The following is a 23,318-nucleotide window of genomic DNA, read 5'->3' as shown; positions in this document are numbered from 1 at the left end:
CAGACGATGAAGACTCTTACAATATTCAATGATTATGTTTCTCAAAAACAGGTTATAGGCTACATGTGCACCAACAAGTCAGATCAGTAGGTGAAATAAGGGATGAAAATAGACCAAATTCTTAGGGTGATGCACAAGGCTTACTAACAGCTTACTACACAACAGTAACTTAGTATTACTTTCTTAGCTACAGTATATTACATCATTTATGCAGCAGCATACAAGACATTTTTGGACTCTCCTTGTTGTGCTGTGCTCACTTGAACAGGAAGGTGGAGCGACGTTCCTTTGTGGGCAAATTCTGTCATCAAACTTTGTCATCAAAGTCTGCCATTCTCTGGATTTATGGTGCTTGCAAGACAACTGGGAACTCGAAGAAGAAAAAATTGTTGAATCATGATGATGTCAGTGATCTTATTTTCCCAGTCGTAGCTCATTTTTTCCCGAGTTCCCAGTTGTCTTGAACTCACTAAAGTCAGATTTTGCAGTTCTGAGTTAACAGTTCTTTTGAGCATGGCACAAATCAAGCATGGTCAATGTTGAATGTTTATCATTTTAAACTAGGAAAAGAGACCCTTAATCTTAGACTTGGGACCACACAGCCACTCCACTGAATAGCAGGCTAATGATCTCTTTGCAATGCTTGCAGTTAGCCATGGATTCCTTCCAAACCACTCATTGTTGAATTTGTTGTGTTTATGTTTATGTCCCATGGCCGATGAGCACCAATACGTTTTATCAATAATTTATCTTCATTATTTCTCTTCATATGACAAGGATTAAAAAGGATTTGCCAGTAGATTGTCGACTTGATTCATGATGATGACTGCTAGCTAAGATTTTGAAAGTATGATGTTGACATGATCAGTCCAATCAAAGCTACTGTACATATAACATGATTTGTAGTCATTTTATCTGTGGCCAATGACCTTGAGCCTTCTTGGATGGGCACTTCTAATGTAACTCTACGGCAGCACCCAAGGGGCTAGAATTATTGAAGTCTACCCTTAGACTTGGCGCTGACGTAGTGTCCCCATGAGTGACAGAACACTGAGCCAATCACGGTGCAACACTCCATATTTTCTGCAGGCTTGCCTCACCTCCACAGAAAGCACTGAGCTAGGCTGACTCAAGAAAACAAAAAAGAGACCATGTTTGTATGTGGCTTTATTAACTCAATGATATATATATATTTTTACATTGTTTGCAAACTGATATGTGACACATATTAAAGCCAAAATAACATGCAAAACAGGAAGGCCCCCCACGTGCCCTGAATGACGGCTTGCCACTGCATCAGGGCAACAGATTGCTATAACATATGATGTGGTTTGCAGATACATAAAATGTATATCCAGGCAGTGTAAAATCTGGCATGCCTCTGAGCAGAGGAACCCCCCCTTAGGTAAAGCTTCACATGTCCTTGAGTTTAGATTGCATAGGGCACGCTGCTATACAGGATACCTGCATTGAGTATGGGACCGCCCTGATGCTTGTTGTCTTGCATCAGATAAAAATGTAGGATAAATGTCGGATAAAAATGCAGGACATTGCCCCTGTGCTGCGTTTTTGGGAATACTTTTGATCACTATTAACTACAGGCGTTTTATCTCTCTGATTTAAAATCCTTTGGTCTAGCAGCAAATAATGAATATATGTTATTTTATCTTACACTGGTCTCATCTCTACTCCATTGCTATGCAAGTAAAAAAAAGCATGAGTCATGCATGTCTTTCTTCCAGAGTGCCGCAGCACACACGCGCACACATGCACACGCACTTCGGTGCAGCAGCGCATCCCGCGCCTCACTGCAGTGAAAAACGTCCCATCCACCTACAGCACACACGCATTGCGTCTCCGCTAGTTATTTTTTAACTCCCATCAACACCAACGCGTTAGGAGTAGCTGTACGCGCCTTATCGACATTATAAATCAGAAAATAAATAAAGGAATAACCTTCTTGTTCGAACCAGAGGAGGTAAGACAGAATACACACTTTAATGCGGCATGCTTTGTGAGATGGTCTAACTGGGACATGACGTAGCACGTTCCTGTCTTATGTAGCCCAAATTAGCAGGTGTATGGTTAAACTTACAATATCCTACCCTTATTTATCTAATTTGACGACCACAGAACATTGCAGATATCTATCGGTTTTCTGAATAAAGCTTTATGTTCAATATTTGTGAAGAAAATAATCTATAGGATGGTGATGAGCTCGTCCTCACATAGGTTAAAGTTGTGTGATGATGTACAGGGTTTGGAGAATTGCCAAAATCGACTGCGGTCCTGATGTTGCTCTTTTTTTCACCAGCGGCAGACGTCTCAATTTACCTCCCTCTGAAATATTTTCAAGTTAATTGGAATGCAAACATGATATTGATTCATGTTCACGAAGAGTTCTTGATCATTTACGTCATATATTTATGTTATTTTTTTAATGTCATTGAGAGCCTGCATGTTCAAGATCACAATGACCTGTAATTGCCTGTTGTTCCCAGAGTTCATAATAACCTTTGTCAAGACAAATTTCAGGTTTTGCCCACTAATGCGTATGCATATTTGTTCAAACCGAAGATGGTGTGTTTACAACCAATGTCAATGAAGTATCCCAAATTCCTCATATTATCCTGCAAAAATGTTTCCTGCAGTTTCATTTTAGTTGTCTTTATGATTGCTGGGTTCCTTAAAAAACATACATTTTCCCCTCCTCATAACTCTTCATCTTTGTATACTCCTCCAGTAATTTACTGCAGCTTTCATTCATTGCCTTGTCCGTAATTTTCTCAGTTCATTACTGTTTATCTATGCCATTTTGTGTAGCTTTTCTGCATCTAAAGCCTTGTCAGCCTTGACAACATGGGCCTCAAAAGCCAGGACCCCCTGCCTCCCACTGGCAACCTCACCTCAGGACAAGTGGGCTCCTTCCAGAAGGTGGAGCCTAAAACCTTGGGGGTGAGTGACGTCTTCACACAGGCATTTTTTAAAAAACCTTTTATTTAACTAGGTAAGTCAGTTAAGAACAAATTCTTATTTACAATAACGGCCTACCAAAACGCAAAAGCCCTCCTGTGGGGATGGGGGCTGGGATTAAAAATATAGGACAAAACACACATCACGACAAGAGAGACAACACAACACTACATAAAGAGAGACCTAAGACGACAACATAGCATGGCAGCAACACATGACAACACAGCATGGTAGCAACACAATATGACAACGACATGGTAGCAACACAACATGGTAACAGCACAAAACAGGGTACAAACATTGTTGGGCACAGACAACAGCACAAAGGGCAAGAAGGTAGAGACAACAATACATCACGCAAAGCAGCCACAACTGTCAGTAAGAGTGTCCATGATTGAGTCTTTAAATGAAGAGATTGACATAAAACTGTCCAGTTTGAGTGTTTGTTGCTGCTCGTTCCAGTCGCTAGCTGCAGCGAACTGAAAAGACGAGCGACCCAGGGATGTGTGTGCTTTGGGGACCTTTAACAGAATATGACTGGCAGAACGGGTGTTGTATGTGGAGGATGAGGGCTGCAGTAGATATCTCAGATAGGGGGGAGTGAGGCCTAAGAGGGTTTTATAAATAAGCATCAACCAGTGGGTCTTGCGACAGGGATATACAGAGATGACCAGTTTACAGAGGAGTATAGAGTGCAGTGATGTGTCCTATAAGGAGCATTGGTGGCAAATCTGATGGCCGAATGGTAAAGGACATCTAGCCGCTCGAGAGCACCCTTACCTGCCGATCTATAAATGATGTCTCCGTAATCTAGCATGGGTAGGATGGTCATCTGAATCAGGGTTAGTTTGGCAGCTGGGGTGAAAGAGGAGTGAATATGATAGAGGAAACCAAGTCTACATTTAACCTTAGTCTGCAGCTTTGATATGTGCTGAGGGAAAGACAGTGTATTGTCTAGCCATACTCCCAAGTGCTTGTATGAGGTGACTACTTCAAGCTCTAAACCCTCAGGAGGTAGTAATCACACCTGTTGGGAGAGGGTCATTCTTCTTACCAAACCACATGACCTTTGTTTTGGAGGTGTTCAGAACAAGGTTAAGGGCAGGGAAATTGTTGAACACTAAGAAAGCTTTGTTGTAGAGCGTTTAAAACAAATTCCGGGGAGGGGCCAGTTGAGTATAAGTCTGTATCATCTGCATATAAATGGATGAGAGAGCTTCCTACTGCCTGAGCTATGTTGTTGATGTAAATTGTGTTGATGTAAATTGAGAATACCGTGGAGCCTAGGATCGAGCCTTGGGGTACACCCTTGGTGACAGGCAGCGGCTGAGAGCAGATGTTCTGACTTTAAACGCTGCACTCTTTGAAAGAGGTAGTTAGCAAACCAGGCCAAAGACCCCTCAGAGACACCAATACTCCAATCATCAATACAGATGGTTGTGATACACTATAAGGATATGATATGAATCAATAACAGCTTAAATTCTGTGCTGTAAAATAAAGCATAATCACATTACCTTATAATATAATGATAATATATTCATTTAGGAGACTCTTATATTCCCATGCCTGAATCAAACCCATAACTGGGTCTTGTTCAGTAGGCACCAAATGAAACAGGAAAAAAATGAACCAGAGAGTGATTCCTGGACTTAATAACGAAGGCTCAATTCCGTTTTCGAATTTCAAAATATTTTGCTACGGTGTGTCCTACTGAACACAACTATGGGGTTACCAAACACTATGCTGTAGATGAGCCATCGAACCACATAATGTCCTTTTAATGGTACTGATGAGAGTTCTTAATGTATTGTCCCAGGCCGTCCAGATCATCATCGGGTGTCTTGTCCTCTGCCTGAGCGCCTCTGTGTTGCAGCTGCACGAGATCCACTTCACTGGTGATGTCGCTGTCCTTTTGATCGTTGTCTTACAGGTGAGTGAGCCATTGCTGACCCCAACCAAAGATCTACAATTAGATGTCCCTACCCCCAATTCTAATCTTAACAATTAGGGCAATATAATCAATCCCAACCCTATATCAGTTAGTAAGGGCAACTTCTACCTACTCAAGATGACACGTAGCAGTCAGAATTTACTGGCCAAGTATCAATTATTACAACAGCGCCCTCTACATTGGCAGTGTGTCTTTAGGCCAGATCGGGCCAACCTTCCTGCAGGCTTTCTCTTCAACCCTGATCCAGCACACTTGAATAGGCTTACAGCCCTACAATGGCAATTTTCTAGGAATATATAATTTATTTTGTTGAATCAATTATTCTAATCTCTGTATAGGTGTGTAATCTGACCTGTGAGTCATGTGTCTTATTCTGTTATGGGTGTACTCCCACAGCTCATCCTGTCTGGTTCGGTCCTTGTCCACGCGGGCAGGAAGCCTTCTCTCTTTTGGGTGGGTATAATGCAATTGGCGTGCATTCAGCTGGTTACATTTTTTGCTGCATTTTTCAACAGTATGTACCGAACAACACATTATCCCGAAATGCTGCATACCATTCTTGGAGGTATGTTTACTCCTGTTGTGGCAGTGTGACCACTGATCTTTGTGAGTGATGTAGGCGATTATAAGACATCACATAAACCCCAAAAAACAAACTTTCAATGTATAATATTTTCTGTCAATCTGGGTGTATTCAGTGTAGTGGTGTACTCTCTCCCCAGGTGAAATGTACCCTGGTGCTGCACTTGATTAGTGCTGCCTTCTCCACGGCTGCTCTGGGCCTGATGTCCAAACACCTGCCTTACCGCCAGGACTCCTACCACTGTGAACACTGCCGGAGACTGGAGCTGCATGCCGTGGTAACCAGTCATTCTAACAGTATACCTTCAATTATTACATCAATTTGCATATAAACAATTATTACATACACTACCGTTCAAAGGTTTGGGGTCACTTAGAAATGTCCTTGTTTTTGAAAGAAAAGCAAATTTTTTTGTCCATTAAAATAACATAAAATTTATCAGAAATAGAGTGTAGACATTGTTAATGTTGTAAATGACTATTGTAGCTGGAAATTGCTGATTTTTAATGGAATATCTACATAGGCTTAGAGAGGCCCATTATCAGCAACCATCACTCCTGTGTTCCAATGGCACGTTGTGTTAGCTAATCCAAGTTTATCATATTTAAAGGCTAATTGATCATTAGAAAACTACACTGCTCAAAAAAATAAAGGGAACACTTAAACAACACAATGTAACTCCAAGTCAATCACACTTCTGTGAAATCAAACTGTCCACTTAGGAAGCAACACTGATTGACAATAAATTTCACATGCTGTTGTGCAAATGGAATAGACAACAGGTGGAAATTATAGGCAATTAGCAAGACACCCCCAATAAAGGAGTGGTTCTGCAGGTGGGGACCACAGACCACTTCTCAGTTCCTATGCTTCCTGGCTGATGTTTTGGTCACTTTTGAATGCTGGCGGTGCTTTCACTCTAGTGGTAGCATAAGACGGAGTCTACAACCCACACAAGTGGCTCAGGTAGTGCAGCTCATCCAGGATGGCACATCAATGTGAGCTGTGGCAAGAAGGTTTGCTGTGTCTGTCAGCGTAGTGTCCAGAGCATGGAGGCGCTACCAGGAGACAGGCCAGTACATCAGGAGACGTGGAGGAGGTCGTAGGAGGGCAACAACCCAGCAGCAGGACCGCTACCTCCACCTTTGTGCAAGGAGGAGCAGGAGGAGCACTGCCAGAGCCCTGCAAAATGACCTCCAGCAGGCCACAAATGTGCATGTGTCTGCTCAAACGGTCAGAAACAGACTCCATGAGGGTGGTATGAGGGCCCGACATCCACAGGTGGGGGTTGTGCTTACAGCCCAACACCGTGCAGGACGTTTGGCATTTGCCAGAGAACACCAAGATTGGCAAATTCGCAACTGGCGCCCTGTGCTCTTCACAGATGAAAGCAGGTTCACACTGAGCACGTGACAGACGTGACAGAGTCTGGAGACGCCGTGGAGAACGTTCTGCTGCCTGTAACATCCTCCAGCATGACCGGTTTGGCGGTGGGTCAGTCATGGTGTGGGGTGGCATTTCTTTGGGGGGCCGCACAGACCTCCATGTGCTCGCCAGAGGTAGCCTGACTGCCATTAGGTACCGAGATGAGATCCTCAGACCCCTTGTGAGACCATATGCTGGTGCGGTTGGCCCTGGGTTGCTCCTAATGCAAGACAATACTAGACCTCATGTGGCTGGAGTGTGTCAGCAGTTCCTGCAAGAGGAAGGCATTGATGCTATGGACTGGCCCGCCCGTTCCCCAGACCTGAATCCAATTGAGCACATCTGGGACATCATGTCTCGCTCCATCCACCAACGCCACGTTGCACCACAGACTGTCCAGGAGTTGGCGGATGCTTTAGTCCAGGTCTGGGAGGAGATCCCTCAGGAGACCATCCGCCACCTCATCAGGAGCATGCCCAGGCATTGTAGGGAGGTCATACAGGCACGTGGAGGCCACACACACTACTGAGCCTCATTTTGACTTGTTTTAAGGACATTACATCAAAGTTGGATCAGGCTGTAGTGTGGTTTTCCACTTTAATTTTGAGTGTGACTCCAAATCCAGACCTTCATGGGTTGATAAATTGGATTTCCATTGATTCTTTTTGTGTGATTTTGTTGTCAGCACATTCAACTATGTAAAGAAAAAAGTATTTAATAAGATTATTTCTTTCATTCAGATCTAGGATGTGTTGTTTAAGTGTTCCCTTTATTTTTTTTGAGCAGTATATTTTGCAAATATGTTAGCACAGCTGAAAACTGTTGTTCTGATTAAAGAAGCAATAAAACTGGCCTTCTTTAGAATAGTTGAGTATCTGGAGCATCAGCATTTGTGGGTTCGGTTACAGGCTCAAAATGGCCAGAAACGAAGACCTTTCTTCTGAAACTCATCAGTCTATTTGTGATCTGAGAAATGAAGGTTATTCCATGCGAGAAATTGCGAAGAAACTGAAAATCTAGCACAACGTTGTGTGCTACTCCCTTCACAGATCAGCGCAAACTGGCTCTAACCAGAATAGAAAGAGGAGTGGGAGGCCCCGGTGCACAACTGAGCAAGAGGACAAGTACATTAGAGTGTCTAGTTTGAGAAACAGACGCCTCACAAGTCCTCAACTGGCAGCTTCATTAAATAGTACCTGCAAAACACCAGTCTCAACGTCAACAGTGAAGAGGCAACTCCGGGATGCTGGCCACAGCGTTGTAAGAGATCTTCAGTTTCTTGGCAATTTCTTGCATGGCTTCATTTCTCAGAACAAGAATAGACTGAGGAGTTTCAGAAGAAAGTTCTTTGTTTCTGGCCATTTTGAGCCTGTAATCAAACGCTGATGCTCCAGATACTCAACTAGTCTAAAGAAGGCCAGTTTTATTGTTTCTTTAATCAGAACAACAGTTTTCAGCTGTGCTAACATAATTTCAAAATGGTTTTCTAATGATCAATTAGCCTTTTAAAATGATTAACTTGGATTAGCTAACACAACGTGCCATTGGAACACAGGAGTGATGGTTGCTGATAATAAGCCTCTGTAAGCCTATGTAGATATTCCATTAAAAATCAGCCGTTTTCAGCAACAATAATCATTTACAACATTAACAATGTCTGCACTGTATTTCTGATCAATTTTATGTTTTTTTTAATGGACAAAAAATGTGCTTTTCTTTCAATAACAAGAACATTTCTAATTGACCCCAAACTTTTGAACGTTAGTGTACATTTGCATATAAAAAAAATTACATACATTTGCAAATTGCATAACATTATAAAAAAAAAGTGTCTAAAAGAATGACATAATTTTAAGAAGAAACAATGAAGTGCAGGCTGAATTTTGATATAGTCATCATGGTTTAGTCAACCTTCTCGGTCATCTTGATTGAGTAGCTGACCATGTCACACATTCTCCCCCTTGAGAGTTCATGTGGTCAAAAGACATACAATGAGAGTCACAATGGTAAAATTCCCCAACTCATTTGCTGAATTTCATATAATTTGAAGTTAGTTCTTTGTGGAAAATGTGTTCACAATTCATTTATTCTGACAAATGTTTTGAAAGATTGTTACCGTTGTTGTTTGAATACATTTGTATCAGTTGTTGATATGCATTTTCTGAAACAATGTTTGCTCAGGACTAGGGTTGCAGAATTCCTGGAACTTTAATAAATTCCCTGGTTTTTCAGACACCTGGTTGGTGGATTCCGGATATCCTGCCTGTTCCCTCCTGATTCTGGGATCCTCCAACCGGGATTTCAGAAAAAACTCTGAATTTGTTGGAAGTACATTTCAATTTTTATAGAGAGCAAAAGGATTGTTGCATCCAACAATAGCCTATACAAAAAATCTATTGTCTTTTGTGTAAGTATTAGTGTAATGTCTTCACTCAAGGCGGTATTCTGACATGAGATCAGCACGCTTAACATAAATGAGCAAAGATTAATGTGTAAATCTGTGTTGCGCACACTTATCTGCTCAAGATATTATACACTGAGTGTACAAAACATTAAGAACATTAAGGTTTTTCCATGACAGACTGACCAGGTGAATCTAGGTGAAAGCTATAATCCCTTATTAATGTCACCTTTTAAATCTATAAGGTGTCAAAAGTGTTCCACAGGGATGCTGGCCCATGTTGACTCCAATTCTTCCCACAGTTGTGTCAAGTTGGCTGGGTGTCCTGCTCGGTGTTAGACCGTTCTTGATACACATGGGAAACAGTTGAGCATTAAATACCCAGCAGCTTTGCAGTTCTTGACACAACCCGGTGCACCTGGCACCTACTACCATACCCCGTTCAAAGGCACTTAAATCTTTGTTCTTCTGAGGGCAAAGGGGCTGGAGCAGATTTTCCGTAAAATAAGCATTAAAAACATTAGTTGATTAATTGGTTCAGCACAGCACCCAGCTTCAAACCATACAGTAATGACGGAGAGGATCAGTTACATGGTTTTCATGAGTATTTCATCTACACAAATATTTTTTTGTTTGAGTTAGGCACTCCAATCTCCACCAAGAAATACTGGCAGACATGCATACCTTTATTTTGGCCACCAAGTGGATTTGTTTAATGGCCTATATTTCAACATTGCTCCCATTACACATGATTTATGAACACTTTATCAAAACATATGAATATACAAAAAAAAACATCCCACAACAACTTTAAATCTGTCAATTAACTGTGCAGGCTTTTCTTTTTCTGTCACATCACATATTAGTAGTAGATATCAGTACCACAACAAAAATACTTGTCTAAATGTCATTATTGTTTAAACAAAACAGCAAATTAAAGCAATCATTGATGAAACATGTAATTAGTGTTTTGGGGTTTGGTATCACCCAGAATGATTAAAAACGACCTTTTAAAAAAATTCAGCAAAGGAGTTTTGGACTTTGATTATTGTGGCAAGGCTTTGACTAATTTTAACAACATTGTTCTAAACTGTAAAAAGGCTGCAATGGAACAATTTGGCCTAAACTATTTATGGTGGGAGCTATGTCAAAATGGGGTCATGCATCAAAGTCTTTGACCCACTTTATTCTGTCTCTGCATAGGAGGTAGCATACATACATATTCTACTATGCTAACACAACTGCTCAAACTTAGTCCTCATATAGAACAGTACGAAACCTGTGTGGGATCTAGAATTGAATGTAAATGGCATTTCTATTTTTGATGACACTATTAAGGTTTTAATTGATGATACAGTCAATCATCCATTGTATTTTTGCCATATTTTAAAGTAAAATTATGTAAGAACATATGAAGAGTTGCTGTTTGTAGAATAGAAACACACTACTATGAGTATCTTATCTAGGTTAATGTAGTTTCAAGGGAAAGTGTAATTGTTCTTCAAAATGGAACATGTCTTTCTTTGTGTTTACTGTTTACTGCAGCAACATTGTTTCAGGAAATGCACTGGGCTGATCGAAATGAAATGTAAAGTAAGTAGTTAACCACTTGTTAACCACTTGTAGATATGTTCTGGTCAATGCTAACACTTGGTAGGTAGCAGTATTTCTGCCTTGCTCCTATAGTTACTATAACAAAACAATACCCGAAAAGGTATTGCAGAAAAAGTTTTAAAAACATCTTACCCAATCATATGTTTAGATAGGTATTAGTTGTTATACATTTTATTCACTTTCATGTGATTGATTATATGGCTATTCAAAAGGCCTAGTTTGACATCTGTTTGTATTATCTTGCTAAATTCATTAATTAATAAGATCTGACATTATAGTTAGCTTTTTGGACAATGTTTTTTATCCTGCAGTTGCATTCATTTGATGCTGTATGGAATTTATTGATGCTACTGTAATATCAAGCATTTTTCTCTGGACCACAATACCACTGTCCATCCCGCATGTCTTTCTTCACCTGTCTCTCTCCCGCCTGGGTGGTTTCTTATAGCTCCTGATTGACGGCATCATAGGTACTCTGGTTATCTTCCTTATTCTGGAGCTGCTCATCTGCATCACAGCCATGCTGTTTGGCCTCAGTGTGCTGGCCTCTAGTGGTGGAATGCAGGTGAACCCACATAATAACAGAACACATGGGGAAGGGCATTCTAAAAGGCTCCAAGCACCATTTTACATGTGCAGCGCTGCCCGGGCATTGCGATTTAAAAACTGTAACAATTTAGAACACTGCAGGTGGTGTTTGCTGCATGTGAAAATGTATTTCAATCAATTTATTTTATATTCAGACTTAGGAAATGTTTGCCTTTCCTGCGCTTCTCAGTATTTGGTATTCAGACTTACTTTACGCAGATGCGCAACAAGCTCTTTGAGAGTGGCTCCCTTATGCGCACTGAATACATTTAATTAAACTGCTGAAAACCCTCCCACTTGCTGGCCAACTGATTTCCTCATGGACTTTTCATTCAATGGGGTTTTCAGTTATCTAAAGCCATCCCTTTAAATACGGTGCACCTTTAATTCAAATTTTCTCGACAGTCACTATAATATATTGAGAGAACGGGTTCAGAATATTAGGGATCAATGAAAGAAAGCCATACAATTATAGGCCTATGCAAATCTCAGTTTTAGCACCAATTGGTAAATTGAAAAAGTATCCGATCTGTACATTATTAAGGGTTAGGAACATATTTAGGGATCTACCTACTTCTTTAAAAAACTGGTTTGGAGAGCCTTTACTGACAAAATATATTGGTGAATAAAAAATACAGTGGTTTGATTATCCTGAAAGTTGCCATTCAGTTGTTCAATCCATTAAATATTGGAAGAGGAGAAAACTATAACAATAAGGGTACGCGTACCTTGCGGGCACTGGTCAGAATACATGTGGAGAGAAGTCGGATCTGAATTTCCCCATATGTGCATAAATAATTGCCACCTTCTTAAGGACTTTGTTGTATGGGAAGTTTTAAGACATTTTACTTCAAGGTTTGTGAGTTCTTTCAGTGCAAATTGTGGCTGTTTTAAGAAAACAAAAATGATACCCTTCATGTATAAAAAAGAATGGCAGGGTGAACCCTCTATTACATATAGGTACTGAACATCACAAGTTCATGTCTTGTTCTCCCTTTAACTTCTTTCTTGCTCTCTCTCTCTAGTCATCCAGTGGAACTCAGCGCCCAGCATACCCCCAGACTCGCCCCCCGGCAGGTCCCCCTGCTGTGCAGGCTGCAGCATCTCAGGTAGGGCCTAGCTAGCCCGAAGGGGTTAGCCTACTATATAGTGCCAGCCTATAATGGCTTATCCATTTAGCACTGTTGGCTACCATTTACTGTGCATCTCTTGAGGTCTGATTACCTTGATGTGTTCGAGTAATAGATTCTTCTAATGTCAAACATTACATGTCAATATAATAACTGTCTCTTTCTCAGTCTTTCTCTCTCTGCCTCTCTCCTTGAACAGGTGGCCGTTGTTGTCACTGAACCCGATTCCGACCAGGTAGAGGAGGTCTCCACTCCCCCCACTGACCCACAGGTGGAGCCCATCGAGGCGGCTGAGCCTTAAACCAAACCTCCTTCATCCTCCACTCCAGCCACTTGCGCCGGATTATATGCGCAACAGTGTAGGTCTTAATCTGAATTCCAAATCGAGCCCTGGACACTTCTATAGATCTGAAACGATTAGATAGGTGGTGGAAATTCCACCCAGCTTACCTGAAGACAAGTTGAAGCATTTGGCCTACATACTGTTCAAACCTTTCATATCCTTTCAGATCTACAGGAATGCCAAGGGGTATAGGGGCTAGGGGTTAATTGGGAATTCAGGTTTTTAAGGAGATGGTGTGGTGACTAGCAGGTCAAATTCCCATGAATGACATATAACTGTTTTGCCGTAAATGAAGGCACTCAAACCTGTATTGCCTCAGTAATTATTAAGCTATATAAAATGGGAAGAAAATGTCAATTGTTACCAATGTTATTCATTTTGAGGATGTTTGCAAAGCTACGAGACTATGATTATAAGTATTATCGTGGATGCAGAAAGTGAAGGATGAACATATAGGACAGGGGTTCTACATCTCTGATCCTGAAGAGGGTATGCAGGCTTTTGTTCTAGCCCAACACTAACACAGCAGTTTCAAATAATCAACTAATCAAGGTCTTAGTTTCTAACACGGTCACTGCATGGATTGGAGGATTCTAGGGACTAACTGAAGCTAATGTAAAATTGTATGTAGGTATACTTTCATTGCTTCTTTTGTTGTGTTTTGGTGGCATCACACTTTTTGAGACCAAATAATACAAGCCTTTATCACTACCGTGTCATAATACTGTATAGTGATGTATTCAGGATGCTTCTTGCTTTACATAATATGATTCTGTTCATTGTTTTTAGTCTAGTTTTGCACATTCATGTATTTTAAAGTGAATGATATCACAGCTCTAATCACTTACCAAGCTAACCAACCAATGCTGGCAATGTACTGTAGTGCTCATTGAGAGGATTGTATCATGTTAGAATATAGAATAGTTGTAGATGAACACTGATGAACACATTAGCAAAAAGCAAGCAAATACTGTTACATGCCACATTAACACACAGAATACGTAATTGATCCCTACCATAGCCTAACCTTTTCCGTGTGTGTTATGATTCCATCGTAAGAAACCTGACTTGTATGGCATTTGTTTGAATATCTACTTTTTTTATTTGTTTATTTATTACTTGTTTTTTTATTGAACAATTTGCTCTAACAAAGCAAAAGAGTCTCTTGCGTATGCTCTGATATTCCAGACATACTAAAATACTCAAACAGTAAGAATATTCTGGACTGCCCTTAAAATAATAAAATGTATGTCCATTTGACATTTTAACCAAAAGCTAACTGACATTGTAGTACTCATTTTTGTGTCATTCCAGCCCTTGTTGACCACTGAACAAACTTTTGCAGTTCTTCCTTTTGCGACATTACAGCACTTGTCGACCACCCTCCACCTCTTTTCATTGTGAAGAAAAAGTCACTGCTGTTACTGTAATATTTGTGCATGGTCCACTGATGCCTTGTCCTCACAAGAGGGCAGCATTGGTGAATGTGTTGATGTTCTAAAGGTCTGGTTTGCTGTTTATTTACAATGTGTTTGACTCTGCTATTGATATGGGTGTTTCTGTTAACATGCAATAAAGTAAGTCTTTCAGAGCCAACTTTTTATTTAGTTATATCATTTTTTTCAGAGGGGGGGGTTACAGGTACAAAAACAATCAAAGAAATACATACAAAAATAACCCAAACCCATACCCCCCCTCTGTCCCCATCTGTCCGCACACACCTTCCCTCCCCATTAAGAAACCATGTAAGAAACTTTAAAATGGTTAATTATCCAGCAAACCAGTTTCATTGGATCATATGCAATAGACACTGGTACTGTTTACTACAGTGCTTTCAGAAACTATTCCTACCCCTTCTTAATCCAAATTTTGTTGTGTTGTAGCCTGAATTCAAAATGAATTACAAAAAAAAGAACCCATCTACACATATTACCCCACTTCTTTTATGTATTGAAAATAAAATACAGAAATATATCATTTACATAAGCATTCACACCCCTATGTCAATACTTTATAGACCACCTTTGGCAGCGATTACAGCTGTGAGTCTAAGAGCTTAACACACCTGGATTGTGCAACATTTGCCTTTTATTCTTTTCAAAATTCTTTAAGCTTTGTCAGATTGGTTATTGATCTTTGCTAGACAAGCATTTTTAGTTCTTGCCATAGATTTTTAAGTAGATTTAAGTCAAATCTAACTTGGCCACTCAGGAACATTCACTTGTCTTCTTGGTAAGCAACTCCAGTGTAGATTTGGCCTTGTGTTCAGGTTATTGTCCTGCTGAAAGGTGAATTAACTTCCCAGTTTCTGGTGGAAAGCAGACAACCAGGTTTTCCTGTAGAATTTTGCCTCTGCTTAGCTCCATTCTGTTTATTTTTTATCCTGAAAAACTCCCCAGTCCTTAATGATTACAAACATACCCATAACATGATGCAACCACCACTATGCTTGAAAATATGGAGTGGTCCTCAGTAATGTGTTGTATTGATTTTACCCCAAACATAATAATTTGATTCTGTACAGGCTTCCTTCTTTTCACTCTGTCAATTAGGTTAGTATTGTGGAGTAACTACAATGTTGTTTATCCATCCCTCAGTTTTCTCCTGTCACAGCCGTTAAACTCTAACTGTTTTATAGTCACCATTGGCCTCAAAGTGAAATCCCTGTGTAGTTTACCTCCTCTCCGGCAACTGAGTTAAGGACACCTGTGTCTTTGTAGTGACTGAGTGTATTGATACACCATCCAACGTGTAATTAATAACTTCACCATACTCAAAGGGATATTTAATGTCTGCATTTTTTAAATAATTGTATTTATTTAGAATCTGTGTTTGAAATGCACTGCTTGACTGAGGGACTTTACAGATTATTGCATGTGTGGGGTACAGAGATGAGTTAGTCATTCAAAAATCCGGTCAAACACTACTATTACACACAGAGTGAGTCCATGCAACAAAGGTGTTGAATACTTATTGACTGAAGGCATTTCAGCTTTTCATTTTTAATTAATTTGTACAAATGTTGAAAAACACAATTCCACTTTGACATTATGGGATATCGTGTGTAGGCCAATGACCAAATAATCTACATTTTTAACCCATTTTAAATTCCGGCTGTAACATAACAAAGTGGAAAAAGTCAATGGGTGTGAATACTTTCCAAAGGCACTGTATGTTAATAGGGTCCTCCTCAACAATCCTTACATTTATATTGTAAATCCAGTGAGACTGTCATTCTGATTGTGTTGATTGTCAGTGTTTACTAATCCATACGGCATTGCATTATGTGGTCTTTGAAAAACCACGTTCAATGCCAAAGGATACAGGGAAATTAATTTAATTGGACATTACTTACAGATTTTAATAGGTTTTTTGAGACTTTCCATTCATTTCGTTAATTAACTTCAAGATGGCGCCGATGGAGATGGCAGCTTCGCTTCTAGTCCTTAGGAAACTGTGCAGTATTTTGTTTTTTTATGTATTCTTTTTTACATTGCTAGCCCAGAAAACCTTAAGTGTTATTACGTACAGCTGGGAAGAACTATTGGGTATCAGAGAGATGTCAACTTACCAGCACACCCAGCACTACAACCAGGAATACAACTTTCCCAAAGCGGATCCTTTGTCTGCACCTCCCAGGGCATTCAAACTGATTCCAGAGGCCGACCCAAAACAACGCCGCCGGAGGAGAGGGTGCCGGAGCGGTCTTCTATCGAGGCTTCGGATGTGCGCACACCCCCCACTGCTTCCGAGTATATTACTCGCTAATGACCAGTCCCTAGTTAACAAAGTCGACGAACTTAGGGCAAGAGTTGCTTTCCAAAGAGATATCCGGGATTGTAACATAGTCTGTTTCACGGAAGCATGGCTAGCTTGGGACATGCTGTCAGAGTCAGTACAGCCAACGGGATTTTCAGTGCATCACGCCAACAGGAATAAACATCTCTCCGGTAAGAAGAAGGGCGGGGATGTATGTTTCATGATTAACGACTCATGGTGTAATTGTAACAACATACAGGAACTCAAGTCCTTTTGTTCACCTGACCTAGAATTCCTCACAATCAAATGCCGACCGTATTATCTCCCAAGAGAACTCTCCTCCGTCATTGTCAAAGCCATGTATATCCATGTATAGTGGATACCAAGACGGCCATCAAGGAACTTCACTGGACTTTATGCAAACTGGAAACCATATATCCTGAGGCTGCATTTATTGTAGCTGGGGATTTTAACAAAGCTAATTTGAGATGTTGTACCTGCTGTGACTATTAAAGCCTTCCCTAACCAGAAACCGTGAATTGATTGCAGCATTCGTGCAAAACTGAATCCCTATCCCAGTCTGCTGTCCCGAAATGCTTCAAGATGGCCACCATTGTTCCTGTCCCAAGAAAGCCAAGGTAACTGAACTAAATGACTATCACCCCGTAGAACTCACTTCTGTTCATCATGAAGTTCTTTGAGAAACCAGTCAAGGATCATATCACCTCCACTCTACCTGTCACCCTAGACCCACTTCAATTTGCTTACCGCCCCAATAGGTCCACAGACGATGCAATCACCATCACACTGCACACTGCCCTATCCCGTCTGGACAAGAGGAATACCTATGTAAGAATGCTGCTCATTGACTACAGCTCAGCATCCAACACCATAGTACCCTTCAAACTCATCATTAAGCTTGAGTCCCTGGGTCTTGACCCCACCCTGTGCAACTGGGCGGGCTGCCCCCAGGTGGTGAAGGTCGGAAACAACATCTCCATTCCACTGATCCTCAACACTGGAGCCCCACAAGGTTGCGTTCTCAGCCCCCTCCTGCACTCCCTGTTTACCCATGACTGCGTGGCCATGCACGCCTCCAACTCAATCATCAAGTTTGCAGACGACACAACAGTGGTAGGCTTGATTGCCAAGAACGACGAGACAGCCTGCAGGGAGGAGGTGAGGGCCCTTGGAGTGTGGTGTCAGGAAAATAACCTCTCACTCAATGTCAGCAAAACAAAAGAGATAATCGTGGACTTGAAGATGGTTAAACCAAGGCCTTATACCTTTTAAAGGGTTAATAAATTATATTATGATAAACTGTAATGTCTCCTCTTCAGGAGACCTCTGTGTGTTAAAACCTGTTTTTAAGTGTTGTGACCTTCAGACACTATCAGAAGGCGTCTACATTCAGACTCCTCCTGTCTGGATCCCACCGTGGTTATCTGGTTTTCTGAGAACACAAGGCTGCCACAAACCTGATGAAAAGCCCCTGTCAGAAGATTTTTACACTCATTCACATTGTTATGACTCTATACTTGTGATGAAAGGTCAAGTTTCGGTCAAACCCACTTCTGAGTTTTTACTTGCTGATAAGATGGTTCCTGCTGTCAGGGGGAGGTTAGATTTATTAATATGTTGTTGCTAGAGAAAGTTACGTAAGGGGGATTGGGAGAGGCTATATGAGTTACAGGATGTCTTAGACATTTTGCAGAACTTAGGGAGAACTATCATATACTGTTATACTGTACTCTGTATAGGACTTCAGGACACATTAAAGGGAGCACCCCCACATCCCTCATATTTTGATTTTGATTTGATTTGATTTGATATCCACATTGACGGGACAGCAGTGGAGAAGGTGTAAAGTTTTAAGTTCCTCGGTGAACATATCACCGACAAACTGAAATGGTCCACACACACAGACAGAAGGCACAACAGCACCTCTTCAACCTCAGGAGACCGAAAAAATGTGGCTTGTCACCGAAAACCCTCACTAACTTTTACAGGTGCACAATCGAGAGCATCCTGTCGGGCTGTATCACAGCATGGTACGGCAACTGCAACGCCCACAACCACAGGGCTCTCCAGAGGGTGGTGCGGTCTACACAACCCTTCACCAGGGGCAAACTACTTGCCCTTCAGGACACCTACAACACCCGATGTCACAGGAAGGCAAAAAATATAATCAAGGACAATAACCAACCAAGCCACTGCCTGTCCACCCCGCTTCCATCCAGAAGGCGAGGTCAGTACAGGTGCATCAAAGCTGGGACAGAGAGATTGAAAAACAACTTCTATCTCAAGGCCATCAGATTGTTAACCAGCCATCACTAGCACAGGGAGGCGGCTGCCTACCTAGACTTGATATCATTGGCCACTTTAATAAATGGAACACTAGTCACTTTAATAATGGCACTCTAAGAATGTTTACATATCTCATATGTTTATACTGTATACTGTACACTACACTATCTAATCTATACTATCTATTGCATCTTAGCCGCTCTGTCACTGCTCATCCATATATTTTATATTTATATATTCCTATCCCATTCCTTTACTAGATTGAGTGTATTAGGTTTTGTTGTGGAATTTGTCAGATATTAGGTGTTGTTGTGGAATTGATAGATATTACCTGTTAGATACTGCTGCACTGTCGGATCTAGAAGCATAAGCATTTCCCTACACTCGCAATAACATCTTCTAACCATGTGTATGTGACCAATACAATTTGATTTGATTTGATTTTAATTTAATTACAGGTCCTCTTTGCTTTTTGTGGAAGACAGACTGTAATGGGAATTCAGTTTTTTTTCAAAAAAATGTTTTGATACTGACGTAAGCATCAGCGATTATCATTATTTACATAACAATATGTCAAATAGATTGTTTTATTTGATTGATATCGAGATTATAGCGATACCGGCATCCTCCGTACGCTGCCAGTAGTTCATAAGGGCACTCACAATTACCTATCCAGGTGTACGATATAGAACATTTGGTCCTGTGCGTGTGTGTGTGCGTGTGTTAGGATCTGATACCTACAGTATGTTCAAGCACTTAGGGCGGGTTTCAAATTCGATGAATAATGATGGCCATTTAAAGGAAAAGCATGTTGATAAATGATCCACAAATAAGACCTTTGTTCTGCCCACCTCTCCCCTTCTGACGTAAAGAATCTTCTATTGATAGATCTAGGTGAAGTGGTGGTGGCCTTTGCCAATGTTCTCCCTTGGAAACCAACCACTAAACATATTCCAAAAAACAACAAGTTGGTTTTACACAGCTATCAATAATGCAAACTCTTTGGTAACACTTTATAATAATGTTCAGTAATAAACTTTTATAAGGCATTTGCGAACAGTTTGCTGATCATGTATTAATCATTACTCATTCATAAGATGTTTATTATAGGCCCTTATAAACCATTGCTAATCATTAGTAAAGTATTTTTGCAGGGTCTAACCTGAAAGGAGGGCTACTGTATACTTTACCATGTACAGAGATCTTCATTTGCAGCAATAGGAAATGTGAACTATTATGTGGTATGTAACTACTAGACATTTTTTTTGTTAGGGCAAATCAAGTCTGGCATTTTAAATGGAAATGACAAACTTTAGAAGCCTTTTTAAACCTTGAATACACTACAGGTTTTCAGTCTCAGCAACAAAAGAGTGATTAAAAGGTCACACTTTATTTGGATAGTCCGGATTTTCCATCTGTAGATGCTCTACATATGGTCATACGATCATCAAACTATCTGTTGATATGCAACTGCTTGCTACGGTTACGATTAGTGTTAGGTTTAAAGTAAGGGTAAGGGTTAAGGTTAGGGTTAGCACTAGGGTTAGGCTTAGTAGACACTGTAGTTAGTTGAAATGTTACTGATAATCTGTAGAGCATCTACGGATGTACTGTCCAAACAAAGTGTTACCTACATGTCAAATGTTCAATATATTTTCTTAAACATCCTCTATGTTGTGCTTATTGTTAGATTTGATTGATTACAGTATTTATTTAGTCATTTACACAGGGTCACAGATGTAGTTGCTGTGTACAGTGAAATACTTCAGATCTGAGCTCCAACAGTGCAGGTGTGAATGAAGCAATAATATATACAGTGTCTTCGGAGAGTATTCAGACCCCTTTACTTTTTCCACATTTTGGTACGTTACAGCCTTATTCAAAAATGTATTAAATAAATAAATAAATCCTCAGCAAACTACACACAATACCCCATAACGACAAAGTGAAAACAGGTTTTTAGAATTGTTTTTAAATTTATGAAAAATTAAAAACAGAAATACCTTATTTACATAAGTATTCAGATACTTTGCTATGATACTCTAAATTGGGCTGAGATGCATCCTGTTTCCATTGATCATCTTTGAGATGTTTCTACAACTTGATTGGAGTCCACCTGTGATAAATTCAAATGATTGGACATGATTTGTAAAGGTACACAACTGTCTATAAAAGGTCCCACAGTTGAAAGTGCATGTCAGAGTAAAAACCAAGCCATGAGGTCAAAGGAATTGTCCGTAGACCTCTTAAACAAGATTGTGTCGAGGCACAGATCTGGGGAAGGGTACCAAAACATTTCTGCAGCATTGGAAGTCCCCAAGAACACAGTGCCCTCCATAATTCTTAAATGCAAGAAGTTTGGAAGCACCAAGACTTTTCCTAGAGCTGGCCGCCACTTCCCACAAGCCGGGTTGTGACAAAAACTCACACTCATACTTAAAAAAAACATAATTAAATAAGTAAATAGGAAAACAAACCCAGTAAAATTCAACATTTGTATAAATGTAACCCCCTGTTGAACATCCCAACAAGTCAGAACACTGAAAAATGACTGGCAAATGCTTGGTAATTAATAACTGTCCTGCAGTGTCCGCTCGGCTATACAACCTGCAAACCCATGCCATCCGCCACCAAGCACCAGGGCGGACCAACCAGTCAAATAGTAAAGAATAATACACATGGTCCTTATTAAGTATCCTATTAAGGCATGTCAAGAGAGCTCAGTGGCTAGCCTTAGGTAGCGACTAGGCTAATTATTACCGTGCCACCTAGCACCGTGTCTGTACAGCCACAGCTAGTTGGTAAAAGCTAATTGTGCCATGTACTGTGAATAAAATATTACTCTAACTATATTGTCCTTGTTAGAACATGTCACGCTATGCATACCATCATTGTTCATAACGTTAAGTTACTGGATGAATAATTGTAATTTCATTGGCAGCAGGGTGGAGGCACGTTTCTAATCAAGATATGAATTCACTAGTTGGTCCTTGGTCGCGTTAGCACGGCTAGTGCAGGGTCAGAGTATGAACCTACAATGGCTAGTTAGTATAATTTCGCCTGTCCTCCTGTGGATGTAGGTGCACGACAATGTATTGTTTGGCCTTGGTTGGGTCTAAGAATGTCTTCTGCTCGCAGGAGGGAGTAGTGATCTTCAGTACAGCTGGTATCCAGACAGCTGTGTAGGAGCCCCCTCACCTCGTTGAAGGCTGACCTCTTCTTCATGACTGTTGCCATGTAGTCCGGGTAAATGCTAATATTCTGGCCATCGTGGGTGATGGGAGCCGCTCGCGCTGCCTTACGGAAGAAGACATCCTCCTTCTCCTGAAGGTAGTGGAATTTAACTACTATGGGTCTGGGCGGCTCCCCATTCTTCAGTGCAGACTGTATGCTTCTGTGCGCACGGTCAAGGGTGGGGGCATAATCGAGGCCTAGAATTTCCTGTAGCAGTTTAGCTATGGACAGGGTAGGCTGCATTCCACCTACTGTCTCGAGTCCTTCTCTCATACCAAAAATGCGACCGTTCCCCCGGCGCTGTCTGTTCTTGAGGTCCTCAACCTTGGAAGTGAGTTTGACGACATCTGATGATAGCCAGGTGACTTGTTCTTCCAGTGTCACTACTTTACAGCATCTTCCAGGCTATTCAGACGGGTGTCATGTCTCGCCAAGTCTTCGTTAACGGAGTTGATCTTTATGTTGACCTCGGTGGAAAGAATAGCTATTTGTGTGGATAGGTCAGTGGATAGTGACTCCACCTTAGCCAGCACAGTCTGTTCAGATTTAATGATAGCCGCCATTACCACGGCTAGGTCGGGGGGATCAGAGTCCTTGTCAGGTAAGCCCGAGGCTTCAGCAGAGGCCTGCTCCTTTGTGGCCCGCGGCTGTTGTTGTCTAGACATTTTACGATTAAAAGGCCAACAATTTCAGAAAAAAAAGCCAGATTAGTAAATTGGGTTCGATTCCAAATTAAATGTTACAAAATGAACACTGTGGTGGAAGTGTTGGTCAAGTATGAATAGTAAATTGTCCGCCCTGGATCGGAGCACCGAGAAACCGCGTCTTCACCAGCGCCCCCTCACTCTCGATGATTCTCCTGTAGAACACTGTGAGTGCCCTCTGGGACAGTCCAAATTTCTTCAGCCTCCTGAGGTTAAAGAGTTGCTGTCGTGCCTTCTTCACCACAACGTCTGTGTGGTTTGGCCATTTCAACTCCTCTGAGATGTGTACACCGAGGAACTTGA

The 23,318-nt window shown here is 40.9% G+C and overlaps 1 protein-coding gene across 2 annotated transcripts; it reads left to right on the top strand.

Annotated features, from left to right (window-relative positions):
* Window positions 1-1,797: 1,797 nt before the first annotated feature.
* LOC115175790 (uncharacterized) lies at window positions 1,798-14,607 on the top strand. 2 transcript variants are annotated; one of them, XM_029735312.1, is made up of 9 exons: window positions 1,798-1,978; window positions 2,824-2,955; window positions 4,793-4,906; window positions 5,324-5,380; window positions 5,650-5,787; window positions 10,882-10,929; window positions 11,399-11,515; window positions 12,564-12,647; window positions 12,868-14,607. In XM_029735312.1, exons 2-9 carry the CDS (start codon window positions 2,860-2,862, stop codon window positions 12,967-12,969), a joined length of 756 nt encoding a protein of 251 aa, XP_029591172.1. In that variant the 5' UTR covers window positions 1,798-1,978; window positions 2,824-2,859; the 3' UTR covers window positions 12,970-14,607. The 2 variants fall into 2 exon arrangements, with proteins under 2 accessions (XP_029591172.1, XP_029591173.1); XM_029735313.1 differs by lacking the exon at window positions 10,882-10,929.
* The last annotated feature ends 8,711 nt before the right edge of the window (window positions 14,608-23,318 follow it).

The sequence above is a fragment of the Salmo trutta genome, chromosome 36 (genome assembly GCF_901001165.1).
Source record: "Salmo trutta chromosome 36, fSalTru1.1, whole genome shotgun sequence".
NCBI lineage: Eukaryota > Metazoa > Chordata > Actinopteri > Salmoniformes > Salmonidae > Salmo > Salmo trutta.
Note: the sequence above shows the minus strand (reverse complement) of the source record. Positions and strands in the feature narration are given on the sequence as shown.